The 25,957-nt window shown below is 38.4% G+C and overlaps 1 protein-coding gene across 2 annotated transcripts in view; it reads left to right on the top strand.

Moving 5' to 3' along the window:
* clstn2a (calsyntenin 2a) overlaps positions 1 to 25,957 on the top strand; it is a 139,482-nt gene that overhangs the window by 79,652 nt on the left and 33,873 nt on the right. For both annotated transcript variants that reach the window (XM_079347348.1, XM_079347347.1), the window contains exons 4-6: positions 15,370 to 15,565; positions 18,092 to 18,203; positions 18,412 to 18,508. In XM_079347348.1, coding sequence (XP_079203474.1) covers positions 15,370 to 15,565; positions 18,092 to 18,203; positions 18,412 to 18,508 — 405 coding nt within the window. The remainder of the gene's footprint in view (positions 1 to 15,369; positions 15,566 to 18,091; positions 18,204 to 18,411; positions 18,509 to 25,957) is intronic.

The raw sequence follows: 25,957 nt of genomic DNA, 5'->3' as shown, positions 1-25,957 counted from the left end.
AATTTCAAACGAGTGACAGAGTAATGGACGAGGGCAGAGAGGGCCATCAGTCAAGAGCTGAACAGAGCTAAGTCAGAGTTTTAGCTAACATGTACTTACAGCCACTCTCCTGCCGCCGCTGCAGCAACTTGGAATGACTCACTTTCCCCCTTCAGACAGAACAATGCAGCAGGAAATGACTTTGAAAAGTTCACGATACACACAGATTGTCTGAAGAAGATGTCAGTTAGGTTTTTTTTTTTTGACTGTTTGTCTCAGCCTGACGCTGAGGTCATTTCTCACAGCTTCAATCAATTCCATCAATTTAAACAGGAATATGGCAAAATGCATCAGCAAAGGATAGTGAATCTTAACAACAAAATAAGTAAAAAATAAGTGTTTGTTTCTGCTTTTTTACATCACCACTCTATGCTGGTCATTTTGTTATTTTGAGAGTAAATATGGATCCAATTTCCTTAGAGTGCCTCGCTTCCAGTAAGACAAACACTTAAAAGCCACATTTATTCTCTAACTCTCAATAAAAACAATGATAAAATAGAAAATACTATGCTCAAGTGCTTAGGATCTATAGCACTGCAGCTGCTGCCCTCATATGTGATTTCCTGATTGTGTTTTTAGTATGATTTAACATTTTTTAACAAGTGTCAACCCAGCGTGTCTCTGTGTCTGCTAATTATGAGAGAGTAAGAGACCATGAAGGCAGAGTGGGAAAAAGACGAGTTGGGGAATGTGAATAATTATCCCATCCGTGCTCTCCTTGCTCCCATGACAGAAACAAATAAAGAAAGTCTAATACCAAACCCTTCCTGCCCTTTTCAGACCTTTTGTTGACCTTTTTGTGTCCTTTAACTCTATCACACACGGGGCTGTCGCTATGAGGTGAGGATTTTGTCAGCTCATAGTCCATATGGGTGAGAGATTACAGCGACAGTGAGTCTGGTATGATGGAGAGTACAGGGGGGTTTAGAAAGATATATCCACCTTTGATGGTGTTATATATTTTAATTGTTTTTTTTTCCCATATGTTGCACATTATTACAGTGAAAGAATAACGGTATAAAACAAAGTTTTGTTAAGAGAGAGTGGGTGGAAGACATGCAGCAGTCGGCTGAGATCACATTCGAATCCACAGCCGCTGCGACAAGACTATATAGCCTTTGAAATTCAAAAACACACTGATTTAAAATACTGTTAACCAACCAGGATTTCATGACACTGATGCATAGTGTTAACAACATTCACACAGGATTGTGTCACAGTATTGACATGTTTTTTTTTTTTTAAAGCTTTACTGTTCCTATTCCACCTGGTAAGTTTTATTGCAGAATACAGTAAAAGCAGATTGATATGTAAATTACATTTATTTTACAGTGTAACAATGTTACAGTTTCACTGAGCAGAGGCTTTTGTCAAAAACCCCCCCCAAAAAACATACATGTGAGAGTAAGAACAACACAAGACTAGACTAGAGGAAATAAAGACAGTAAATGTCTACAAACTGCAGAACATGTACCAACCAATGTTTTATATATAGTGAAAATGTGTCTATATCTTTGTTACAGTTACCATTCACCTTCCTTTAGTTAAGGCCTTTGAACACTGCATCTGGGGGTTTTTTTCCACCCGAAATTGATGCACTTTAAAAACAGATATGATCTCATGTTATGTCCATGATGTTTGCACACTGACTCCAAAGCTTTTTTAGAGCAGGTTCAATTTTCTGCATGTTTTTGCATCCATCTCTGTGTGACTGTGTCATACTGCCTATATAATACTGTCAGACCCTTTCCTGGATTAATTGCTTGGCAGAAATGGGTGTTCTTCCTTTAGTGTAATATAGACAGCAGTGTTTCAAACTGCACCCTGATATACACCTGGAAGCTATTGAATTTTGCATCACTTTGTCAAAGGAAAAAAACATGCCTTTATTCACAGGCGTAACTTCCCTCGCTCCTGTCTTGTTTTCATGTTTTTTTTTTCAATGATCCGCACAATCAAAGTCATTGCATGATCACTCTGCGTGAGGAGTATGGGCATTTTGTCTTCCACTGCCAATTTATGCAATTAATAGAACAATATGTATATACTCACATCAGACTCAGTGTGCAAGGTGTCACAAGTTTTTTTTCCAGATTAGAGAACCAAGAAACACAAAAACCGACTCTGTGCAAAGGCCTTTAGCCTGTTACTGTCCTGTCTTTGGATAGACTTGAAGAGGTGAAGGTCTATATTGAGGATACATTAAAAACAACAACAAATAGCATAAAGCATTCAACTCTCAAATGACAGATCATATCTTTGTGTGATGAGTTCGGTAGATTCATACTGTATATCAGGCCTGAAATTCATTGTGAACAACTCTTTTCTATTTTCACACTCCTGGCAGCAAATGAAAATAAATGAATGGCCCTGTTCCCTCTCAAAACAACACGACACTTTCACATTTACCTCACCTGAAGAAATGACAAATGATCAGACAAGACAGCAACACACCACAGAGACATTTCCTGCCATATGTTATGACAAACATTACTAGCATGCAGAGATAAATGGAAGATGACAGATTAGGTTATCTTAACCTTCACAGCATATAAAAACTACACCGCTCATTACCTCCTCTCAAGACGTTCTCTGAATTGACTTTCTGATGAATGCTGCGTGCGTCTCATCCCACAGCACACATGGATGCTGCTGCTTACAGCGTGACTCACTGTTCAGTCATTTTAATAACTGTGCAGAAAAAAGCATAAGGTCTCAAATGTTAGTTTTCTTTGATGTTTGTTATAAGCCTTACTTGAAGAATGTGGTGAAAACAGAAAAATGATCAAATGTATATACAGTACATGGATTATACAGGTGAGTATGAGCCTGGTGAGCCTCACTTTTCGACAAGATATAATGTGACAATGGTTGTTTACCTAAGAGTTCCCAACAAGTTGATACAGAAACAGTAGAGAAGAAGGGGAGACATAAACAATTACATCAGCTCAGCTTTATTTGTTGCTGTTTCTTTTTTGACTTCATGCACGTCTTTTTGTCTGTAAAAACAACTGCAACGTAACTCGAATTATCATTCACACAGAAACACAAAACACTGATAAGCTTTATTGTTGGGTTTTTTTTTTTGCAATTTTTTTCCCATAATACCATCAAAAGATTCGGATAATCTGGAGAAATCTCTGCAACTAAGTTGCAAGGCCGAAAACCAACAGTGCCAGTGACCTCGATCCCTCACGTGGCACTGCATTAAAAACCGGCATCATTCTGTAAAGGATATTACCACGTTGGCTCAGGAGCACTTCCGAAAATTATTGTCAGTTAATACAGTGTGTCGCTACATCCACAAGTGCAATTTAAAACTCTGCCATGCAAAGCGAAAGCCATATATGAACAACACCTAGAAACGCAGCTGTCTTCTCTGGGCCCGAGCTCGCCTGAGATGGCCTGTGGAAAGTGGAAAAGTGTGCTGTGGTCTGATGAGTCCACATATCCAATTGCTTTTGGAAATCATGGACGTTGTGTCCTTTAGGCAAAAGAGAAAAAGGACCATCCAGATTGTTATCAGCAAAAAGTTTAAAAGGCAGCATCTGTGATGGTATGGGGGTGTGTTAGTGCCCATGGCATCGGTAAGTAGCACATCTGTGAAGGCATCATTAATGCTGAAATGTACATACAGGTTTTGGAGCAACATATGCTGCCATTCAAGCAATGTCTTTTTCAGGGACATCCCTGTTTATTTCAGCAAGACAATGCCAAGTAACATTCTGCAAGTGTTAAAACAGCGTAGTTTCATGGTAAAAGAGTGCAGATACTAGACTGGCCTGCCTGCAGTCCAGACTTGTCTCCCATTGAAGATGTGTGGCGCATTATGAAGCGTAAAATACGACAATGGAGACCCCGGACTGTTGAGCAACTGAAGTCATACATTAAGCATGAATGGGATCAAATTCCACCCACAAAGCTTCAACAATTAGTGTCCTCAGTTCCCAAACGCTTATTGAGTGTTGTTAAAAGGAAAGGTGATGTCACACAGTGGTGAACATGCCTCTGTCCCATTCATGTGTTTCAGATTTCAAATTCAAAATGAAACAAAAAAAAAATAGTTTGAAAATAGGTTGAAAAGGATTTGCAAATCATTGTCATCTGTTTCTATCTGCGTTTTACACAATGTCCCAACTTCATTGGAATTGGGGATTGTAAAATAAAAATTGGCAGTGACGTATTTTTCTTCCCATTTTATTCACAATTTGGCAAAAGTCTCAAAGAGAATTTATTAAACAGCTGCTGCTTTGGACAGACTCACATCGTTCAACAGCTTTTTGGCTTTACTATTTAGTCAATAAACATGAAACAGAGACCCAACACTCTTCAGAGCTAATGTTTGAGATTAGTGACTGTAGTGTTGATGTCTGTCGTTGCTCAAAGTTAGATGCATCCACACTATGCACTTTTAGTTATTTGTCACCAACACCTCCAAAGACTCAAATTCCTAATATAATCATACAACATCTTCTGTCCCTATATCATACATAGATGTGCTGTTGTTGAGTTTTTAAATGCAGACATTATAATTTTTCCACAGACTGTAGTCACAGTGAATGTCAGAAACAGACAAAGATTCAAGGAGCCATTCCCCTTTAATGTTCTGAAGGCCTGAAATCATTGCTTCTGCTTTGCGTGACATTCTCAGATTTAAGACATTATTCATGAAACTTCTTTAATTTTATACACATTGACTGGTACTGTAAATATTGTGAATAAAAACGTTGTTAAAACTGGAAAGCACTATCTATAGCACATGGCTGTTAGAGAGAAAACGCTTTGCTCTTTAGGGAGTCTCTCAATGAATCCAGGCAGCAACAAGGATTCTGCTGAAGGAGCTAATTCCTCTTAATTAAGGCATCCACGAACATTAAATCTCAGTTATCCCATAAGAGGACATACCACAAAAGAAGAGTGTTGAGATGGTGGGTGGAGCTGCAGCAGCAAGAAAATTGTGTTTGCATGAGTTTAATCAGCAGAATAAACTGTACCTTGTGTTCTCGTGTGTGCCATGGGTTGAGATCGGCCAAAAAACCTTTTTTAAATGCATTTACATATTTATTTTCTTCAAATATCAAAGTCATTTATCAATGGTATAAAATACCTTTCAAAGAAAATAAAATGTCACATACAAATGCTTAATTCAGAAAAAAAAATCTTTCATCCTCTTCAAACACTGCTTTTGTCTGATCAAATGTTTGTTACTGTGCATGTGAATATGTGCATTCATAATTGTATTTGTACATGAGATTAATTGTGTATTTATTATTTTAGGGACTATGTAAAATATTAAATAAATAGGCTAATTTGATGCATTGTATCAGAGTTAGCCTTAGAGCTAATTTACATCTTTAGTCCATCTGCAGGTCATGATTAGAACATAAACTATAACTTTAATAGCATATGCATGTACATGTGAGTTTGTGCCTTGTAAACCAATGGGCTGTGTCATTCTCTAGTATACTTGTAATCACCCACCAACATCCTCTCAGTGAGCTGCTGAGCTGACAGAGGTCGTAGTCAGAGTGACATTTTCAGCTCAAAGGCTCACAGAGGCTTCCTGCTGCACCCGACAGTTTGTGATTATCTTAGAAGCCTGCAGTCCACCAGAAAGGTAGGGAAATAGAAAGTTGAAATCATATTATTAATGTTTCCAAGGAGGGTTGGAGAACTGATGGATAATGTTAGGTATAGGTTGTCAAAGTGAGGTTGTGTCATAGGCATAGCGTGTTTGCCAAAACAGCATTTAAAGTTACAAAAGATGCCTGTTTAAAGCTAAGACATGTCTCTTCAGACATTCATGCTTCACAGAGGATAACACTTTCTGATCCCAGCATTATGTGCATGGCTCAAACAGTTTCTAAAGACAGGCATGGTCTACAGTACATCTGTCACACTTTTAGTTTTAGTTACATTGGCATTGGCAAGAAATCTTGGAATCTATTATCTGACAAGGCTAGTCTTTGAAAATGAAGCCCAACCATATAAGCTTTAGAGAAAGGACTTTCCAGAATTCCATTTGAATTTATTACCATTGTTGACTGTCCAAAAGCAGATTTTTTGCTGCGCTTGCAGCCAAAAATTGTTTTTAGACATTACTTTATTCTAAATCAGTGTCAGGTTTGCATTGCATTGTAGAATCCCTGCATAAAGCCATAACCATAATTGGCCAATTCTATATATACAACCAATTAACTTCAAATATTTTACAAATAGTTTATGTCCAAGCTGCTCCGAGCCATTTTCCCCAAGATACATACAGTTTGAACAGAATTTCATTCTTTCGTGTTCAAGAAGCCACCTACATGTCAATCGGTGACCCTCGAGGAGCGCTGATCTGTCAGCCACAGTGAGCAGCAGGTGACGAAGGAAGAGGAGGAGGAGGAGGAGGTGAGAGAGAAGGGAGAGACAAAAGTGGGTGAGGCATGTCAGGGGGTAAGGCAGGACAAGGTTGAACAATGCATCTGAGTACTGATGTTGAGGGCTGAATAATTTCTAACCTCAATGAATCTTCAGCAGCGAGAGGCAGACGTAACCTGGGGAGGAGAAGGTGATGATGAGGAGGAGGAGGAGGAAGGGATCACATAGATACTCAAAATGATGATAGTGCTATTTAAACCTGAATATGTTATCTCACTCAATAATATAGCTCATCATATCCTTTCCCTTTACTTCTTTCCACCACCCCTGCGGGTTCCCTTTCTCTCAACCACTTTGGTATTCCATCTCTTTGTATCTCTTAGACAGCTTTTGTACTGCGTGTTTTGAGCCATGCCCAAACAATGCGAGAGCAGGGCATTAGAATTTTATGTTGTTTTGAAACACATAACGGTATCTGAAATCTCTTCAATACTGTCATGAATGCAAGATGAACAAGCACAGCAGTCTGTGCACCGAATATATACTATAGATCAATTAATCTTTATTTATTAATCTGTAACTAATGTAACTGTAACTACAATAGAACTTATAGAACTATGATGTACTATAAGTGATAATATCACTTTACATAATAGCCCTTCATAAAGTCCATTGTTGCATCAAATATAATTCCTTCTTTGTAGCTTCAGAACAGCAGCCTCCTCAGCAAGCTGCACTGTTCAACCATGGATGTTATGTGGCTGCAGATGGTGCTGCTTTAGAGCCGCAAAGAAGGACAGATTTCTGCTCAGTACAATAGCAAACAAAAAAAACTAGGAGCTAGCAAAGAATGTAATAAGTTGTTCTGAATAAGGCAATCTCAGACTTCTCTTCAATGCTTCTGCTGACACTGCCGGTCCAAGAGAATGCAAGCAAGGCTGTCACTCACTTTAGCTCTACTTGTTTGTAGCCACTCTGCTTGTTGAGCAAGAGACAGATTTACATAGAGGCCTCCTCTGCAAAATAAAGATAGTGACACTGAATAAAGCAAGTATGTTAGTTATTATTTTTGCAATTCTCAGCAGATACAAATTAGATGTGTCAAATAAATCGTGTCCATCCATACATATTTTGGATTTTCCAAGATCTATTTATTATGTTCTTTCTTAGATAGGACTGACTGTCATGTCACTATAATGAAATGCTTTTTCAGGCAATAGATAAGCAATATAGATGCTAGTGCTTATATCACATCCATAATGGGTTACTAAAATATGGCTGCTATTTTAAAATGTTGGACTTGTATCAGATCCTTACTCAGTGTTGAGTGATTCTAAAAATCAGGTATTGGAATTAGTGTCTGTAAGGACACGTCTCTTATGCCCCTGGTATTCACCTTAGTGCTCATATGTGTCTGGTGTCTTTTTCACTTTAGTGGGATTTCCTTTTCCATTGTTGTTCTCATGCCCTGACTCTTAAAGTTTTTCCACCACTTTAAACAGCTGAGGTGCATAAACATGCTTTCTTTGCGTTCCTTCTTTCATTTCACTCTGCCACCTCCATACACACAATCGGCGTAAAATCCTGCTCGTACCTAATTTACCTATTTTCTGTTTACATATTTCCACTGGAGAGATTTGAGGTTAAGCACCTAGCTACAGTGGAGTTATATCCCAGTCACTCATGACACTCAAACTAATGATCCTTGAGCCACAAGTGGCCTCTTTAAAAGCAGTGACTTAAACTATTCATAGTTGTGTCTGACTTCAGCAGTCGACACTCCACTCAGTATCAACTTAAAACACTTAAACCCAAATGTTTCTCTGCGCTGGCCTCTTCAGCATTTAAGTCACACAGCAACATCTTCACACAGTTCAATTAACAGGCAACACCGACAGTCACAGTTCATCTGATGAATTCTAATCACACAACTTCAGAGGCAGCAATTAACACTAATTGCATTGCAGCCCACCAAAGCTCCCAGCAGAATGAGTGTGTAGTTTCTCCAATATTGAATTCTCCACATTCCCATATTGTGTTGTCCAATGCATGCACAGTCCTGAGTGAGTAGATAGCCTGAAAGTTTGTGTGGGTGTGTTTTTTTGCGTATGCTCTCTCCTTTTGAGCAAACAGTTGATTCATCACCTTGAGGTCAAGTGGATAGTGCAACAATCTCCCAAATGCAATTAGGAAGTGGTGGGCTAGCTGAAGGAGCCCAGTAGGGTTCTGATAAATTGCTCCTGCATGTCTCTCTTTAACTCACTGGCCACACAAACACATATCTCATTGACTTTTAGAATACAGCAGAAAAAAGGGAAATTGATTGAGACTTTCTTTAACAATGCAAATATAGATATTGCAGCACATTAACGTTATTTTCTATTCTATTCTCTATCTCAGCAACCGAAAGTGATTCAAATGTGCCTCGTGCTTGTGGTTTAGTTGTGTGCGTTTATGCGGGAGTTCATTTGTGAAGCAGAACTTTTGGTCAATACTGTAAGTATTTGTTGGTATGTGTGGTTGGCTCTGTAGGTGCACTTGTACATTTTGTATGTAACAGGTGCTTTTGAGTTACACTCAATCAATGGAATTTTATATGTCAAGACTTTCTTATCAATAAGCTTTGCTTCTAACAATATGCCCTTTATTATGATGTTTTTAATAATGAAATGTTGGGGTCGCCGGTGGCGCAGCGGCAGTGCGCGAGACCCCATGTATTGAGGCTCAGTCCTCACGCGCGGGCGGCCCGGGTTCGCGTCCAGCCTGTGGCCCATCTCCCGCATGTCTCTCCCCACTCTCTCTCCCTGATTTCCGACTCTATCCACTGTCCTCCCTCTATAATAAAGGCATAAAAGCCAAAAACAAATCTTTAAAAAAAAAAAAAAAAATGAAATGTTGGAGTCAAGCTTTAAATATTGGTATAAAAAGTCAGACAAAATGTCAGTCTGACAAATCCAGAAAACCACCATTTCTGACGATTTCACATCAAGTTCCCTACCCACAGCTTGATGTTATTATCATGTCCTCACTAAAACATTGGAGACAAAAGAGAGTATAAAAAACATTAAGCTACTATAAAAAAAATGGAAGTATAAAGTTGTGATAGCTCATTTGTTTTTATCTCCAGCCTTCTCATAAACCCCCCCTTAATACTGCAGCACTAAAAGGAGAAGTTATTTTTCATGTTCAGCCAGTTTAATACATTTTAATATTGTTGATAAGGGCAGATGAATTATAAAGTAGATGTACTGTTAATTATACCCACATCTCTTGATAAAAATAATCAAGATACATAACTGAGGAAATTCCTCCAGATATGCCTCCCCTTTTTTCTTTTTTATCTTTTTCAGATACCTGCTTTATGGATTGGTTATGACACTGAGCTGGTTTATACATTCAGCCAGTTTATAAGCCGTTGAGGATTTGAATTCTTTTCCATTTTAAAGGATCATACACCTTTTTACTGGGATATCTTTATATTTAATGTCTATCATTTTTATGCTCCTTACATCAACAGATGTTTTATTTAGTATCAAAGTTATCAAGATGAGGTTGTCGACATTTAAGGGTACTTTGGAAACAGGAATCGCTTTAAATTGTCAAATTATGTAATGAAAATCAATCCATAAAATTCTCCCAAATGTTGACGTTCGATTTTATTCATTGTTTCAATAAAAATAGGTGAAGAATTTCTTTTAAAAAAAAACAAACAAAAAAAACACGTTGGCATTATTTTTTTTACTCTAAACAGAGATGACTAGGAAAGATTTTAGTTTTACTTATTAAGGACTAAAATATATTTATCTTTTAAGTTGTATTTTTGGGCCTTATCATCTGTCATTGGTTAGGACAATTTGAGACAGACAGAAAATGGGAGGAGGTGAGAGAAGGGGTTCAACAGAGGCAGAGAGTAGAGTCTCTATGCAACATAATCACTGGGCGATTTGGCAACCCCAGAGTTTCAGCTGAAGTGAATCTAACCTGGGTTAAAAAAAAAAAGCCCCTCCAACGTCAGTCTATCTACATGGACAGGTCTTGGGGGAAGGGGATAAGAAACGCCCAGTCAGTCTTTCGTGCTGTTACCGTCATCCCCAACATCACACAGTCTCTGCCACACACAAACACACATAAATGTTTTATGGACTTGAGCTATATTTTTCTAGTCTTTTGACGAATCAAAACGTTTTCACACTACAGGGCACACCTACCAATTCACACACTGATGGCAAAGGCTGCTAAGTAAAGGGATCGTCAGAAGTAACCATTAATACACATGCACACGCACTGACGAATCAGCATGGGGTTAAGGGTCTTGCCCAAGGACACCAACTTTGAGCCACAGCCGCCCCTAAACTGATTAGCATTTTAGCTAGCTAATTTAACCATAAGCAAGTGCTGAGACAGTCGATGTAGAGGACAGGGAGGTGCAGGGACCTCTCTGGTTGGCAGGCACCCTAGAGGATTTACATGTTATGGCTTTTACATTTTTAAACAAATAGCCCCATTTTAGCTCTTAACTTTCGCCATATTTCACAGCAAGCCATTTACATTTCAGTTCAGTTGGCTGAGGTAGCATTTAAAAGGTTCGGGGATGAAAGCTATCAATACATAAGTCACTGAACACCAGATCAACGTATAGAAATTTAAATTGCAGTAGCCAGGTTTCAACCTATAGGGGGCAGCCATTATGCACCTTTCTAACATAAAATGTAGAATTTTAATTCTTTGAACTCAATTGCATGATTTGGAAGTTTTCAGCTCTATAAAGCTGCAGAGGCCATGTAGTGTTAGAGGTAATGATGGCCAATTTATATCATTGTGAAGACAGAAACAGACTGAAGTCAAAGTATTATGAGGTTGTTTGACGATAGAAAATGTGTTCAGTCTGGAACAATCCTAAAAATTCGGCAGTCTAAACTGCCATCTGACAAAGAAGTTAGCATGACAGCTGGAGCAAATAAAACTCCAGAGCAGGAGATGAATTAAACACATGCCCTTGTTTGCTCAGTTACATACAGCCATGTGCTCCGTATGCTGTGAGGATACTTAGAGCAAGGTGCTTGTTCATGGGGAAAAAAGCTTTTGTCGACAACAAAATGCCAAAATGATTAAAACAGAAGAACACATTCCTCACCAAGGGTCTGGTGATGTATTTAAGAGAACATTTTTCAATTTACTTTTCAGTAAACAAGTGCTCATTTGCATTATTTTTATGGTTTTTAATATAATTCTTGGTGCAATGCATGTGTATTTTGGATGAGCAGAGCTGTAGCCTTTTTTGCATAAACAAGCAGAGAGAGAAAGAAAATGCATTCAATAAAGTCTTGTGAAATCTAAACCACTGCAATAAAGACCCCCTCACTGAAATAACTCTCAACTTGATTGCTGGTGTGTGTTCACTGTCCTCGATGTCATATATTTGTTTTTATGAACTGTGTTAGTGTAGTTGATGTGTGTCTGTGGGTCAATAGTGGGACGAAGTGTAATCCTGTCATTAATTAGAAAAACAGAACATGCTGGCTGTGAGCTCAGCACTGAGAGCAGGAGAATGAAGGAATTGGAGCTTTCAGCCGCCTCATAGTCCATCTACTCAGAGAATCAATTTAATCAAGGTCTTATACACTTTCACACACGCACAGTCAAATCTCCACACTGAAGCTTCCACGTCGAGTGCTCTAGGTGGGGACAGACAAACGTGCAGATGGAGTCACTCCACACTTGATTAAGAAGAGGAGGAAATAACATGTTTCTCTGTTCAAGCTTCACTGAGACACTCAAAGCCTCAAATTCACTGTAACTTTACAACTCGGGGTTAATACCATGATGCACGCTGACGCATCACTTTGTGACCTGACCCCAGTTTGTCTTTTTTAAGTGCACTGAGTGTTGTTACAGTTTGTTCTGTTCTTATATTGTTTCCTTTTAGGGTCATCTTTTTCATTTCATGACAGGTTTAGAGATGTGAATTGAAGCCACAGGTTAAAAACAGATCTTAATGAAGTGTTGCTTTATGCATGCTGCTGCACTGAGGCAATTAAAGTGAGCAGCCATTGCTCTGATGTTGATTTTATTTTCCTTTTCATTTGTTTCATGTAATTGTCTTTTATTGTATATGACTGTCTTTCTTAGTTTTTCTTAAACCTGTTTTCATTAACAGAAAGCAGTAGATTGCTTACAAGCCTAAGCAATAAGAAGGTTTATGTCCTATTTTTTACACATGAAAATTAAATGACTTAAATGTGATTAAAGGCTTTACAGTACTGTACACAACAGTAAGTACAATTACACAGTGGTTCCAGCATGTAGGGAAACATTGTGTGATTAGTTTTTTTTTTCTTTTTTTTTTCACATTTCAGATGTTCTTCCCTTTGATAACCACAGCTATGAATATTCAAACGAAGTCTGGGAAATTCTGAAAAACAGAAATGTAAACTTTTCAGAGTTTAGATTCTTTGTCAAGTACAGTTATTTATGATCTGAATTGTTTGGCCTCCTTGTGACAGTGTGTTACTTTGAGAGGAATCATTTTCTCATTAATTTTATCCATCGTGTCAGTCTCCATTATATTGGCAATTTAACACCCCGTGAAATACTCATTCCCTGACAGCTTGATATTTTCTGTTGATGCAGTATGTGCTGCTCAGCCTTTCTATGGAGTGCCATCTATTTTAGATGAACATTATTATCCAACCATTTTGCTGACTCCTCCACTTCACTCTCAATCTGCCATGGCAACAGGCCAACTTCCTGGAGGCAAAATCTATGATATTTACTTTGAAAAGCGACCCCCATTCCCTTGTGACGTATAGGCCAAAAGATTAGACTTCATTTCATCCGTGCGCCACAGCAGGGTGAAATTACAGCATTCCCTCTGGTGGGGCTGCTGAGAAGAAAACTAGGTGGCAAGAAAGTAAGTGTACAAGTGTGTGCGTCAAGTACACATTTGCTGACACGGGAGGAATCAGTGGGAAATTTCTGTCATTACCATTTACATATACATTGGCAACATAAACCTTCTTTTAATCTCTTCCTCTCTTTCTCTCTCTTCTTCATCTTTAGCTGTTCTCTCTATCTTTTCTACCCCTTTATGACTCTGTTGCGTTTTCCTGCTAAAATTGTAATCCAGAAAAATACATTTGCTGCAACAATTGGAGCGGAAAATGGGTTAACCTTCAACCCCAAACTGTTATGCAGTGGTACCTGCTCCAAACCATTAAATCAATGTTTGCATAGGGGATGCAGCTGTATACTATAGTCTCTGGTATTTTCAAAACCGTTCCTGTGATAGCTCCGTTCCTTCTCTTTGGTCCTATCTAAGAGCATATTTGCTCAGTTTGTGTGTATGCATGTGTTTAAGCAGCCAGGATCAAGGCGGTGCTTATCGGCATCCTTCCACACCACCCACTGTGTATTATTGCTGTTTATATACAGCCCACGTCCCTCTGGCGCTGTGGGCACCATTTCATTTCCATAGCACCTCAAAGGGTCCGATACAATGGCCAGATTTCTTTTCAAATTGGTTGGGGATCAAACCTTAAGGCCCTCAGTGTTTGGCAGCGTCATTATTTCACCAAGAAGGGGATTTGAAAAGTTGAGTCGGGTTAAAAGGAAGTCACAGAGAGAAATAAGGGGAGAGACTTTGTGCATGATGATGTGATATAAAGAAGAAGGGAGCTGATGTGAAACGAAGCCAGCGTGAGAGGGAAATTTGTATTTGTCAGCAAGGTTTTGAGAACGCGAGGCAAAATCCCAAAGCAAAGGTAGCTTTCTGTTTCCTGTGTGCGTCCCGCTGTATTCTGCAAGATATCAGTCAGCACAGGGTCGGAACGCTGTAGCATTTGTTCTCTCTGCAAGGAGATTTCCTAAATCCCTGAAATGAACACTTGTGCAGAGAATGATCTCGGCAGATGATGCAAGACTCACAAACAGATCTAGACGAAAAAAACACACACAAACAGCAAACGTAGCACCCTCAGTGCATATGGTCTAACATTTTTCTTGTTGAGTTGGCAAAGTTTGGCAAATGTCAGAACTCATTTTTTGTCTTAAAGTCTTTAGAAATGTTCCTCTACAAAAAAATAAGAAAAGACATGGAGCCTTAATAAGCATGTAAAAATGTCAGAGTAAAAGAGTTCATGACTATTAGAAAAAAACAACAATTTATTTAGTTTGATCATCGATGGCAAGAAGTAAATTCTTTCTGTCAAAAAACCTACTTGGATGGATGAATAGATACAAAGTTGTATACTGTGTGTTTGAAATTGGACATTTGAAGTGTACAGTGTTGTTTGTTTTTACCTCATTAGACATGATTTGATTTACCAGTACCTATCTGAGCTGTTTGTTACTTACTGTAGCTGCTGCAGGGTTTGACAAAATGACAGTGGGAGAAAATGCTTTTATAAATGCTTTGCCTGTGTCTTTCAGAGTTTGTTTCTCCAAAATGTCTGCATTGAATTAAGTGCACTTCCACGCTGATTTCCTCCATATTAAGGTCTGAGTGTCCTTTGTGTCTCTCCGCTAATGATCCGCATGCAGAACTACATTTTCACCCGGCTGAGGAACAGACGTGTTGAAGAACATTACGTCTCTGTGGTCTCTTTCATTTTGTGCCTTTTTCCTCTTTAGAAGTTGTCTGGGCCAAAGATTAGGGATATTCAAGATGTCCCACAGATAAACACAGTAGTTGTTCCAAAGTGCTGGCTCTATTTTTCACTTAATATTTATCTCTTCCCCTCTCCACAACTATCTTCATGCTGTTTTTGTTTGTCTCTCCTGGTTTATGTTTGCCCCTGACTCACTATATGACATTGGTGTATAAACTCGATTCAAAGTGTGAACTTCTTTTTGTCATAAAAGGAGAAAAATAAAATGTTATGCTACTCTTCACAAATTTCAAGATACAACGTCAGAGTTTCTTTAAGGTCAACCATCATGTATTTATACGTCTCTATTGTTGTTTTCTAGGAGAGATTTGTGCCTTTAAGGTGTATGGCCAAGATGCTCCATTTGAGGCTGTGGTGTTGAATCGCACATCAGGAGAAGGAGTGGTGAGGGCCAGCAGCCCTGTGGACTGTGAGAGCCAGAAGGAGTACACCTTCATCATCCAGGCCTACGACTGTGGGGCCGGAGCCAGCGGGGCCGACTGGAAGAAATCTCACAAGTGAGTCAGCTGATGTCTGCTGATGTGTTGAAGCTTTAGTTGATTGAAACATTTTCAGACATGTTTGTTTTTGTATTTCTGTGTGGTTTATGCCAAAACAATTGGCTTTTGGCTTCCATGTTAGATGAATCATAACCCTTACATCTTTTGGATTCTCTCCTCTGTTTTTGTCGCTGTTTTTGTTTCCACCTTTTCTTTCTACGGACTGAAACGATTATAGTAAATCCTCCAAAATCTGGGATTAGAGCTGCATCCCTACGCTGCTCTGTTCTTCGATGTAATAGAGAGATATTTAAAATAGAGATATAACAGACCTCAAATGCTTTACTTGACCAAGAGAGGAAAGTGCTTAACACAGTGATGTAATAATTGGTATTTAACCAATGGCCCACTAATGCAGGTGCTGGTATTTCTTGTTATGCCAAAGATTATTTTTTCCTGAAATAAAATAGAAAAAGAGTTAAAAGACGATGAAATGGTTAATATTGAGAATTTTCTGAAGTCATGCAAAAAAAAAAAAAGAGAGAGAGAGAGAAATGTCCACATGCACTGGAGCAGTATTTGTTTTTCTTGGCAGTGTTTTATTTCCTTTGAAAAGGTTTGCAATATTTTCCCCAACAAACCACTTGGGATCCTGACTGCAGAAACCTCCTACAGTATCTTCTAAATCTGAACTTGAATAAAACAACACTGTGTATCTGTGGGTTTACAAAATGACATGAGTATTTCACTGAGTGATATACCGCAACAAATTCTTGACTTGAGATGTGTTTGCGTTGCATTGTTTTGTTTTTTTTGTTTTTAAGTTAAAGCCTGTCACTTTTATTGTCACTCCACCAACTGTTCATACACTTTCTGTCTGTTCTGGTCTCTTTGTGAAACTTTCTTTAGGTGCATACAAACTCAGTTATATAATGAGAGACTGTCACATTGTGTTTTCAAGTTGTCAGATTGTGCTTATTATGATCTATCGTGCCTCACTTGTTTAGCTGTCAAAGTCATTCACATTCAAAGTGGGCGGACATTAACTGAAAACGTGGATACAGATGAAATACACTTTCAAATTTGAAAGAATGATTGTCAAGAGGCTTTTTAGATCTTGGTCATTTCTTGAAAATGTATGTGCAAGTTAAATATAAGCTCACTGAAGTTTGCCAACATTAGCCTGTTGTCGCAACAATGCAGGCCACAGTCAGTTGCAGCTCAGGCCAAGGACAATTTTGTCCGCCACTTACACTTCTCTACAGGTTACTTTTTGTTTATTCTTTACACACAATTTGACTTCTTTGCTTCCTAAACTGCAAGCAGGTTTAAAAGGGATTTGTCACATTCTTGTTTGTGAGGAAATTTTTACTGAATCTCTTTGTTGCAATTTACTCTCATTTCTGGGGGTCTGTAGAATAAGAAAAAGCCTGATACATGACTATAAGTATTCGTTATTTTGTGCGAAGATCTCTATTTATACCATTTTAGCATGCTTATGCATTCGTCAGAATTTTCCTACAAAGATTGAAAAAAATGTGTGTGTATGTCTGTATATGACAGTTCTGTGGAGATAAGACTGACAGACAGACTTACATAGACAAGACAGCAAATCAAACTCAGTGCTGCTCCAGTGAGATGAGGAGTTGCTGAAATAAGATGCACCAGGCACTAAAGGCAGAGAAATTTATCATCTCAGGGATCTGTGATGAATTTCACCAGAGGATAATGTATGAAGGTGTGCATGCATGTGCGTGTCCGTGTGTGTGTGTGTGTGTGTGTGTGTGTGTGTGTGTGTGTGTGTGTGTGTGTGTGTGTGTGTGTGTGTGTGTGTGTGTGTGTGTGTGTGTGTGTGTGTGTGTGTGTGTGTGTGTGTGTGTGTGTGCATGCGTATGACATTATCCCTGCATGACATTCTAAATAGGCCTCATTAAGATAATTTCATTAATTAGCCAGATGTGCTTCTTCAGATACACCATGAGTTGTAGTCAAAGAAGGTCATCTGTGAGGAAAAACTTTGCAATGTATCTAAATGATTGCTTCATTTACACACATTGCTGCAGAAATGTTATCTGATAGCCTTATTAATATCTTCTGGATCTTGATGATGTTTATTTGTTTCAGACTCTGAGGGAAGTAGAAACTAAAAGGAGAGAGGATAGAAAAATGTTAATATGTTCAGATGATATCTGCTGTGTGAAATGTTTTTCAGGAATTAATCTGCCTCTCCTCAAGCATAGAAACTGTTTTCCTCTCTTTCCTTTCTGCCTTTAGCTAAACACTTTCTTTAGGAAAAACAGCAACAACAAAAAACTTCAGTTTCTAATTAATTTAAATCATCTCTAATTGCTTAAAGAGATCCTTCTCTCTTCTCTTCTCTACCTTCCCTCATCCATCTCTTACTCCCTTGTGTCTAAACCTTTCCTTATCACCATCAATCATTTTCCTCTCTACGTCTGCATCCTTCTCTTCTTCTTTTTGCCTAATGTGCCCCATCTCTTTCTCTCTGTTCTCTCTTTCTTTCTCTCGTGTACCTCCATACAGGGCGGTGGTTCACATCCAAGTGGATGACGTCAACGAGTTCAGCCCTGTGTTTCGAGAGCTGCTCTACAAGGCATCAGTAACAGAAGGAAAGATCTATGACAGCATTTTACAGGTACATGGAACTTAAGTTTCAACTTTACTCAGTGTTCATTAGTTGGCTTTTTTTTAAATTTGATATTATTATTCAAATGTTAAAATCAAACTCACTCATAAATGTTCAAGTCAAGATAGTTTAACAATTCTACAAAAAACACACATATTTCATTAGTCCTTTAAGTGTGTTTAAACTGGGAATGACGCTGTTTGTTTTGCTGTTTCAGGTGGAAGCTTGGGACCAAGACTGTTCACCACAGTACAGCCAGATCTGCAACTATGAGATTGTCACTGCAGGGACGCCATTTGCCATAGACCGCAATGGTGAGTGTATGGGTTAATGTATCCTGGCTGAATCTGAGACTGGACTGTAGTTATAATTGCTGATGTGATTAGGAGAGACGTACTCGGAGTCTCCGAGAGAGTAACTTGGAAGGCACAGTTTGATTTCCTGCCGGCTGAAAGTATTTTATTCCAATTTCTTGCTCTGAATTATTGGTGTGACGCTTATTAAAACTGTTATGTAGGCCATGTGAAGGTTCCTCCTTTAGTTTTTTTTTTAATTAATGTAATACCAACTCAGAAACTTTAACATCAAGTGACCATAACATCACCTGAAATAATTCTACTGATGCTGAGCCCGAATCAAACCAAAGAAATGGAAACTGTAGTCTTTGGCCTAAGAATCTTCACTTCATAATGACAATGAAAATTGTCATCGTTTTAGGAATCACAGTGAAATAAATTAGAATGTTGTTTATGTTTAATTTGACTTATATGTGTGATTAACATTTTCCGAGGGCAATGCAATTCCCTATTCTGTTTTACTCTTTAATAAAATTTTAAAATTTTACTTTTTAATTCGACATTGTCCTTGAATATCCCAGACGTAATCTAAATTCAAACAGATACTTAATGGAGCTTTCGGAGAGATATGTATTATAAGCAGTGCTGCTTTCATCACACTTAAACATGTATGATCAGAGCCATTTCAATCACATGTGAGCATAAACAAGTCTATCCTAAAGATAGACACAAGAGAGAGAGAGACGTCTGAACCAGGAGCTGATCACTGAAGCAGACAGTAAAAACTTTTTTGTTTTATCATCACAAATTCATTTTTTTTTACACCAGAAAACTGATGTGACACGTTATTTTTCTGCATGTGAAGTAAACATCGCACACATTCTTTTTTTAAATGTACAACAAATAAAAAACAATGAAAACACCTGAAGAAAAGCTCATTTTTTCTTCCAATAAAGTTGTGATCTACATAGCAGCTATTTTCCAGCTTATTCTTCAGATATAACTAAACACAGATCAACCTTTCTTTGGCAGCCTCTTCTTTTATTTGGGGTATTTTTTTGTATCTTATGTGCTTTATCCTGTTCTAGCTGCCTGGTGGAGAGCAGTTATGTATTTGTGATTGAGAGCTATTCTGAGCAGACACTTTTAGCGTTGGGATTTGTGCTGCCTTCTCCCTGAGCTTCCACATCCTTCAGTTTGGATTACACTGCTCTCCTGATCTGAGAGCAGCTGTGTAATCCGAACTTAATGCAGGCTGCATGGCTCTGAGTGTTGAATTTTTCCAATCGATGAGTTTATTTGTTTGTCTCATTGCTTTTGGAGTTTAACCTCCTGCTCTTTAAGTCGCTGTACTTTACGTTTAATTTGACCTCCTCTGGGGAACAATCACATTGTTATGAGAAACTGAAGACAGCACATTCTTTTACATCCAACTCTTATTGCCATTGTTGAATTTTGAATAGAAGAGATGAAATGATTTTTGTTATTCCATCTCTCTGCTTAACTTGACGACTTATTGACTTACAGTTTTTAAATTTCTACATTTAACATAGTTCAGTCTAAAGTCTTCTTTATACAGCATAGTCTTCCTTTCTCCAAGCAGGGCTGATCACTTGTGTAAAAACACAATGTGTGATCACACATAATTTTCAGCTCAAGGAAGGTAAGGTGAACAGCTCACATTTTTGGAACATTATTTAATTAACACCTTGTTAAGACTCATCTAATACCAGAAAGTGGTATTAGAAGAGTATCACGATTAGAAGTACATTATTAGTCCCTGGGAGGAAAATGTGGTTGTTACAGTTGCTCTTACACACAATATAGATAGATAGATAGATAGATAGATAGATAGATAGATAGATAGATAGATAGATAGATAGATAGATAGATAGATAGATAGATAGATAGATAGATAGATAGATAGATAGATAGATAGATAGATAGATAGATAGATAGATAGATAGATAGATAGATAGATAGATAGATAGATAGATAGATAGAGATGCAACATCGCCCACCTCCACCGATCCCTCTCCTAACCCAAACATTCATCACCTGCAGACTAGACTACTCCTCTTTGGATCAACATGAAAATCCCTCAAGAAACTTCAACACTTTCAGAACTCACACGCAAAACAAACTATCGGTACTGGGGGGACAGGACTTTCTCCGTTGCTGCTCAAACCCACTAGAACTCTCTCCCAAAAACTCCCCTGACACTCACCTTGCCTACAATCACTAAGTCCCATCCTTCTGCCTCATCATTGATGTTTTGTTTATTGATTGTTGTTTGTTTTTTTGTCAAAGTGTCTTTGGGTATTTACACTATGTATCTGTCTTCATATCTATCGGTCGCAGTGTGTTAAGGTTGATGGCGTGTCAAACAATCTGAAGTGTACAATGGGTGTGCCTCAAGGTTCTGTTTTAGGCCCCCCTTTATTTAGTCATGCTATTTCTGATCTCCTGAAAGTGTGTCCCGGGACAGATGTATGCCGATGACACTGTTTTATATGTACATGCAAAAACAGCAGAGATAGCTGCTAAAAAGTTAAAAGCTATGCCATGGAAAGATCACAGAGAGGCTTGACCAGTCATGTCCTAGCCTTAACATAAGCAAAACCAAAGGAATGTTCTTCTCCAAAACCAAACAGCTCATCGATGACATTTTCATTAAGGCCGAGAAGATTGAAATAGTGACCAAGTTTAAATATCTAAGGGTAATGTTCGATTCAAATAAAAATTTTAAATTATGTGCAAAAAATGATCAAAATTGTCACAGACAATCTGGTACATTTTAGATACATTAGCGGCTGTCTCTCAAATGAAGCTGCCAATCATGCATGCTATGATTCTTTCCCACATGTCATATTGTATTACATGTTGAGGGCAAGCTGCGGAAACAGTCTTCAAACCCCTGGAGTCCCTGTACAAACAAACCTTAAGTCTTTGACAAAAAACTCACACAACATCATCATTGCAGGATCCTCGAGAAGCAAAATCTTTTGAATTTTGAGAATTTTTTTCAAATTTGTGTCTTCTATATAAAATTGTAAATGATTTTGCGCCACCGCCATTACGTCAATTAACTTTTGCTCAGTGGAGTCGATAAAATCTACAAGAACATCTTCGACAAGAGATTGTTTTTTAATCTTCTGTTGCTCTGCTTTTGGGCAATAAGCTTTCTGTGTGAAATCATTGACTCAGTGGAACGCTCTGCCAGATGATATGAAGAACTGTCATTCAATCTGCAGCTTTAAACACAAACTGAAAAATCTGCTAAAAGACACTTAATTCTGTAACCACTGATCTTGATTCATACATTTAACTGTGTGTGTGTCTGTATCTGTGTGTGTGCTCAGTGTGTCTGTGTGGGTGTGTATGTGTGTGTAGATAATCTGCTATGTTTGTTACAGATATATTTTATATTTTGTATTACTATGTGATGTTCTAATTGTGACAGAGGGACTGGAGATGTAAACTAGCTCTGAGCTCACTCTAGTGCAATACATCAAATCTCAACATTTATGTTTATTGTACAAAATAAAGTTAAAGTATGTCAAAGTATATTTAGAAAAGCACTATATAAAGCAATTGTATTATTGTTATTACTATTATTATTATCATTTTTATTAATATACATAACTACAACTACATAAAATATGAACATAAAAGGTTAAAAAACACAGCAAATTTTTTTTTTTTAAAGTTCCCAGAGATACTGAAGGCTCAGTTCAAGAGATTCCAACCTGGAAATCACAGATTGTGAAGCAGCTAAATGCTTTTTTAGGATGGAATAAAGGCGTTGATTGCTTTCACTCTGGAGATCAAAGTACAACACAAGAGGGACACTTCATCACAAGCTAAAATCACAATGTAATGATCCGTCATGGAAGTAGTATTGTGCATTTTCCCCAGTTACCTTATCATCAAGTTTAACAAACCACTACCATATGTTTTTTTTCCCAAGACTAAGCATTTCCCAAACACTGAATACAAAATGACTCATCTTTACAGCTCTTCAGTCATCGAAACATCATGAGTAAAAACCAAAATGTCACTCTTTGAGTTATTTGTATGTATATGTGGATTTCATATTTACCCTGAAGCCTGTAATTTACAAGTGCTTGTGTTATTAAACATACTGCACCAAGTTTGCATGTACAGACATGTTCATTCATCTCTATGCTCTAGTCTACAATTCTACACTTTACTTAGCAGACGCTTTTATCCAAAGCCACATACATCAGAGAGTAAGTACAACACCAGCGAGCATCTAGAACAAAGCAAACAATGTCAGTAAGGGCAAACAAACAGCTTTAAGTCTGATTGGACACAGAGGTGCTGACAGGGAATGCACAGAGGCAACGCACAACATTGACAACAGTTCTTAAGAGCTCTAACCCTTATTAAAGCCGTCATTCTCAAACAAAACCATCATCATTGACATCATCATTAGGGCTGGGAATGTTTGGGTGTTTAAGGATTTGATTTCGTTTCTTGGACTACAATTAGATTCAGAGTTGATTTTCAATTCAAAACAATTGTGTATTCATGGATTCAAAGACTATTTTTGAATTAGTATATAGAGTACCGTAAATTCCGGACTATAAGCCGCTACTTTTTTCTCACACTTCGAGCACTGCGGCTTCTACTCCGGTGCGGCTAATGCATGGATTTTTCTTGGGGGACAATGAGCTTCTGCCGCAAAAACATTTGACTTCGTCACGTCGGATCTTAATATCAGTCATTTTGCGCTTCATGCACGCACCCTCATCATGGAAAACACACGGAGAAATACATATGATGCAGTTTTCAAGTTAAAGGCGATCGACCTGGCTGTCAAAGAAGCTAACAGAGCTGCTGCACGTTAAGATGACACTGACAGCGACAACAGAGACTGAGGAAGTGAGTAATGAAGTCATTCTGAGGCAGTGAATGGATGGACTTTTTCTTGTGAAATATATTACGGTCATCTTTTTCATCAGCCGTGTTACAGACACCGTCGGCTAGGCTTCGTATTGTAACGGTTCATGTTGTAAAGTCAGTAGTTGATAATGTGTTCATAATTCCGATTATGTGGAGAGTCAGTGAATGCACCAGCGAGAACGTGTTGAGTGGCTGTATGAGAGAACGCTGGGGGAGAGAGTTGGATTGTTACGGCAAGTTATGTGTTGCTCTCTGCTGTAAACGGCGTGGTCACGGCCGACAGTGATCGGGTTATTAAAAGTTATTTTTTGAACGCTCTCGTCTTCCTTTAACGTCCGTACGGACGCTACAGTATTTGCGGATGTTACCGGTAGCCTACGTCTGTGTAAATAGCTCTTGTTATAGCGTGGACACCTGCGGCTTATAATCAAGTGCGGCTTATATATGTACAAATACATTTATTTACTTATTTTTAGCCGGTGCGGCTAATATCCAGGTGCGCTCAATAGTACGGAATTTACGGTACTTCAGGTTCTACTCAAGTAATCTGTGATGGGCTGAATTTCTTGGTGCTGTATTTGGCCTTCCACTGATCTAAAGAGCAGGGAGTGACTGGACTGGGGTTAGGTACATAGATGTATGTGTGTTTGTAGGCATAATTAAAAACAGATGTTTAGACATGGACACAGATCTGGTGTTGTTCTAGGCCACAGCTTCAGATGACCCTTGAAAGTGGCAAAGCTTGAGCGTTCCCTGACCGAGCGTGGTAAGCTGTTCCATAATGTACTCCCCTTGAACGGCAAAACACTTTGATCGAATGTGGATCGAGAACCTCGCAGTCACCTCTAACAGGTGCTCTAGTGGTTCCACTGTTACTCTGCTTCACAGCAGCTGTGGATCAAATAGTAACAGTAGGAGACTTTAGTAGGAAGTGTCTGCCTCTGACCTTAGCACCTTTCTTCCTCTGACATTTCTAGCTCCATTCTCCTCTTTTCTCTTGTGCTGTGCTCTGAACTGATTCCTTCTGTACTTGCTGCTCTTCCTCTACACTGGTGTCCCATCTTTTCTTCCTCTTTTCTCTCCTCGCTCTCTCTTTCTCTGACAGCCCTCACATTGACAGCCTTTCATTCAGCTAAGCCTTCAGATGCACAGAAATAGCTTCAGCTGGCCTGTCAGGACCAACGACAGACTGTGACGACGATGAGTGATGCAGAAAAATGTTAAGGGAATTAGGAATATGACATGATTTGAAGCCTGTTGTTTATCTCCAGAAACATCTGTATGAAAGCCTCACTCATAAATAATGTGTTTAATTATCATCTTGAAACAATTTTTCATTCCACTTTGAAGTTTTTCAAGCTACACAGCATCCTCTCCGCTGCATTGTTAACATTGAGATCAGTCAGTGCTGCAGAGTTTAGGATTGTTACACCAGTCTTCGTCGGATGTATTCCCTTGCGACTCAATTTAGCTCTTATATTTTCTTCTTTGCCAGCCTGCTGAAACATGCATATCTCTATACATCTTTTAGACTTTTAACAACCACCTCCATAGCGTGACTATAATCATACTGCAGTTTCTCTCAGGTCAAGCTCTGTGAAACTTACCTGGAATTCATCAATGAAAGGAATTCCACTTCCATTGACTTTAAAACATAAAATATACAGTACTCACACTGATGAGACAATGCTGATGCATTGTACCTGGGCTAAAATCAATTCAAATCTGCTGAATAGTGCAGCTTAATGCATAAATATTTAGTTTTAAATGAAGGTTGTTTACGTGGCATCAATTCACAAAATGTCTAGTAATCAATGGAATACATCTGTCTCTCTCTCTCTCTCTCTCTCTCTCTCTCTCTCTCTCTCTCTCTCTCTCTCTCTCTCTCTCTCTCTCTCTCTCTGTCTTTATGGGCCTTCTTTTCTTTTTGGTTCTGTGTGTCTCTGTGTGTGCTTGTTGTCTGCTTTGATAAATATCCAGCCATAAGCTCTGTTTGCTACAGTTGAGTACATCTTAACACCCGGGCTGTAAGATTTGTCCACTCCTGTATCTTTCATTCCCGCAGTATTCAATCCTGCATAACTCTTCTGTTCCATCAAGTTTTTGTTTTAAGTCAGTGTGTAGACAGACTACAAAGTAACTTATCAACCCACATTTGTTCAAATGTGTAAAAAACGTTTGCTTTCTGTCTACCGATTGAAATTGAAATTCCAGATTCTACCAGTTTGTAAACATGGCGAGGAAACATCTCACCAAAGTTATATGACAGGAAGTTCACTTACCATCGGCATTCAGTGTTTAATACATGCATCAAACGTCGGTTTCTAAGAGCTTCTTTATGCACTTGTGTTATTTCTAGCACCAGAAAAACCATTAACAACGATAAAGCTCTGGATTGCTCATATTGACTATATTCATTGTCTCATTTAATTGCTGTTAAGTATGCTTGACTGCTTTACATAATAACACAGCACTTAGATGAAGAGACTGTCGTACCTTCATTAAAAAGGAATTCAATTCAATTCTATATAATTTATT

The sequence above is a fragment of the Symphodus melops genome (assembly GCF_947650265.1).
Source record: "Symphodus melops genome assembly, chromosome: 7".
In the NCBI taxonomy this organism is placed as follows: Eukaryota; Metazoa; Chordata; class Actinopteri; order Labriformes; family Labridae; genus Symphodus; species Symphodus melops.
The sequence above is the reverse complement of the archived record's forward strand: the minus strand, read 5'-3'. Positions and strand labels throughout refer to the sequence as shown.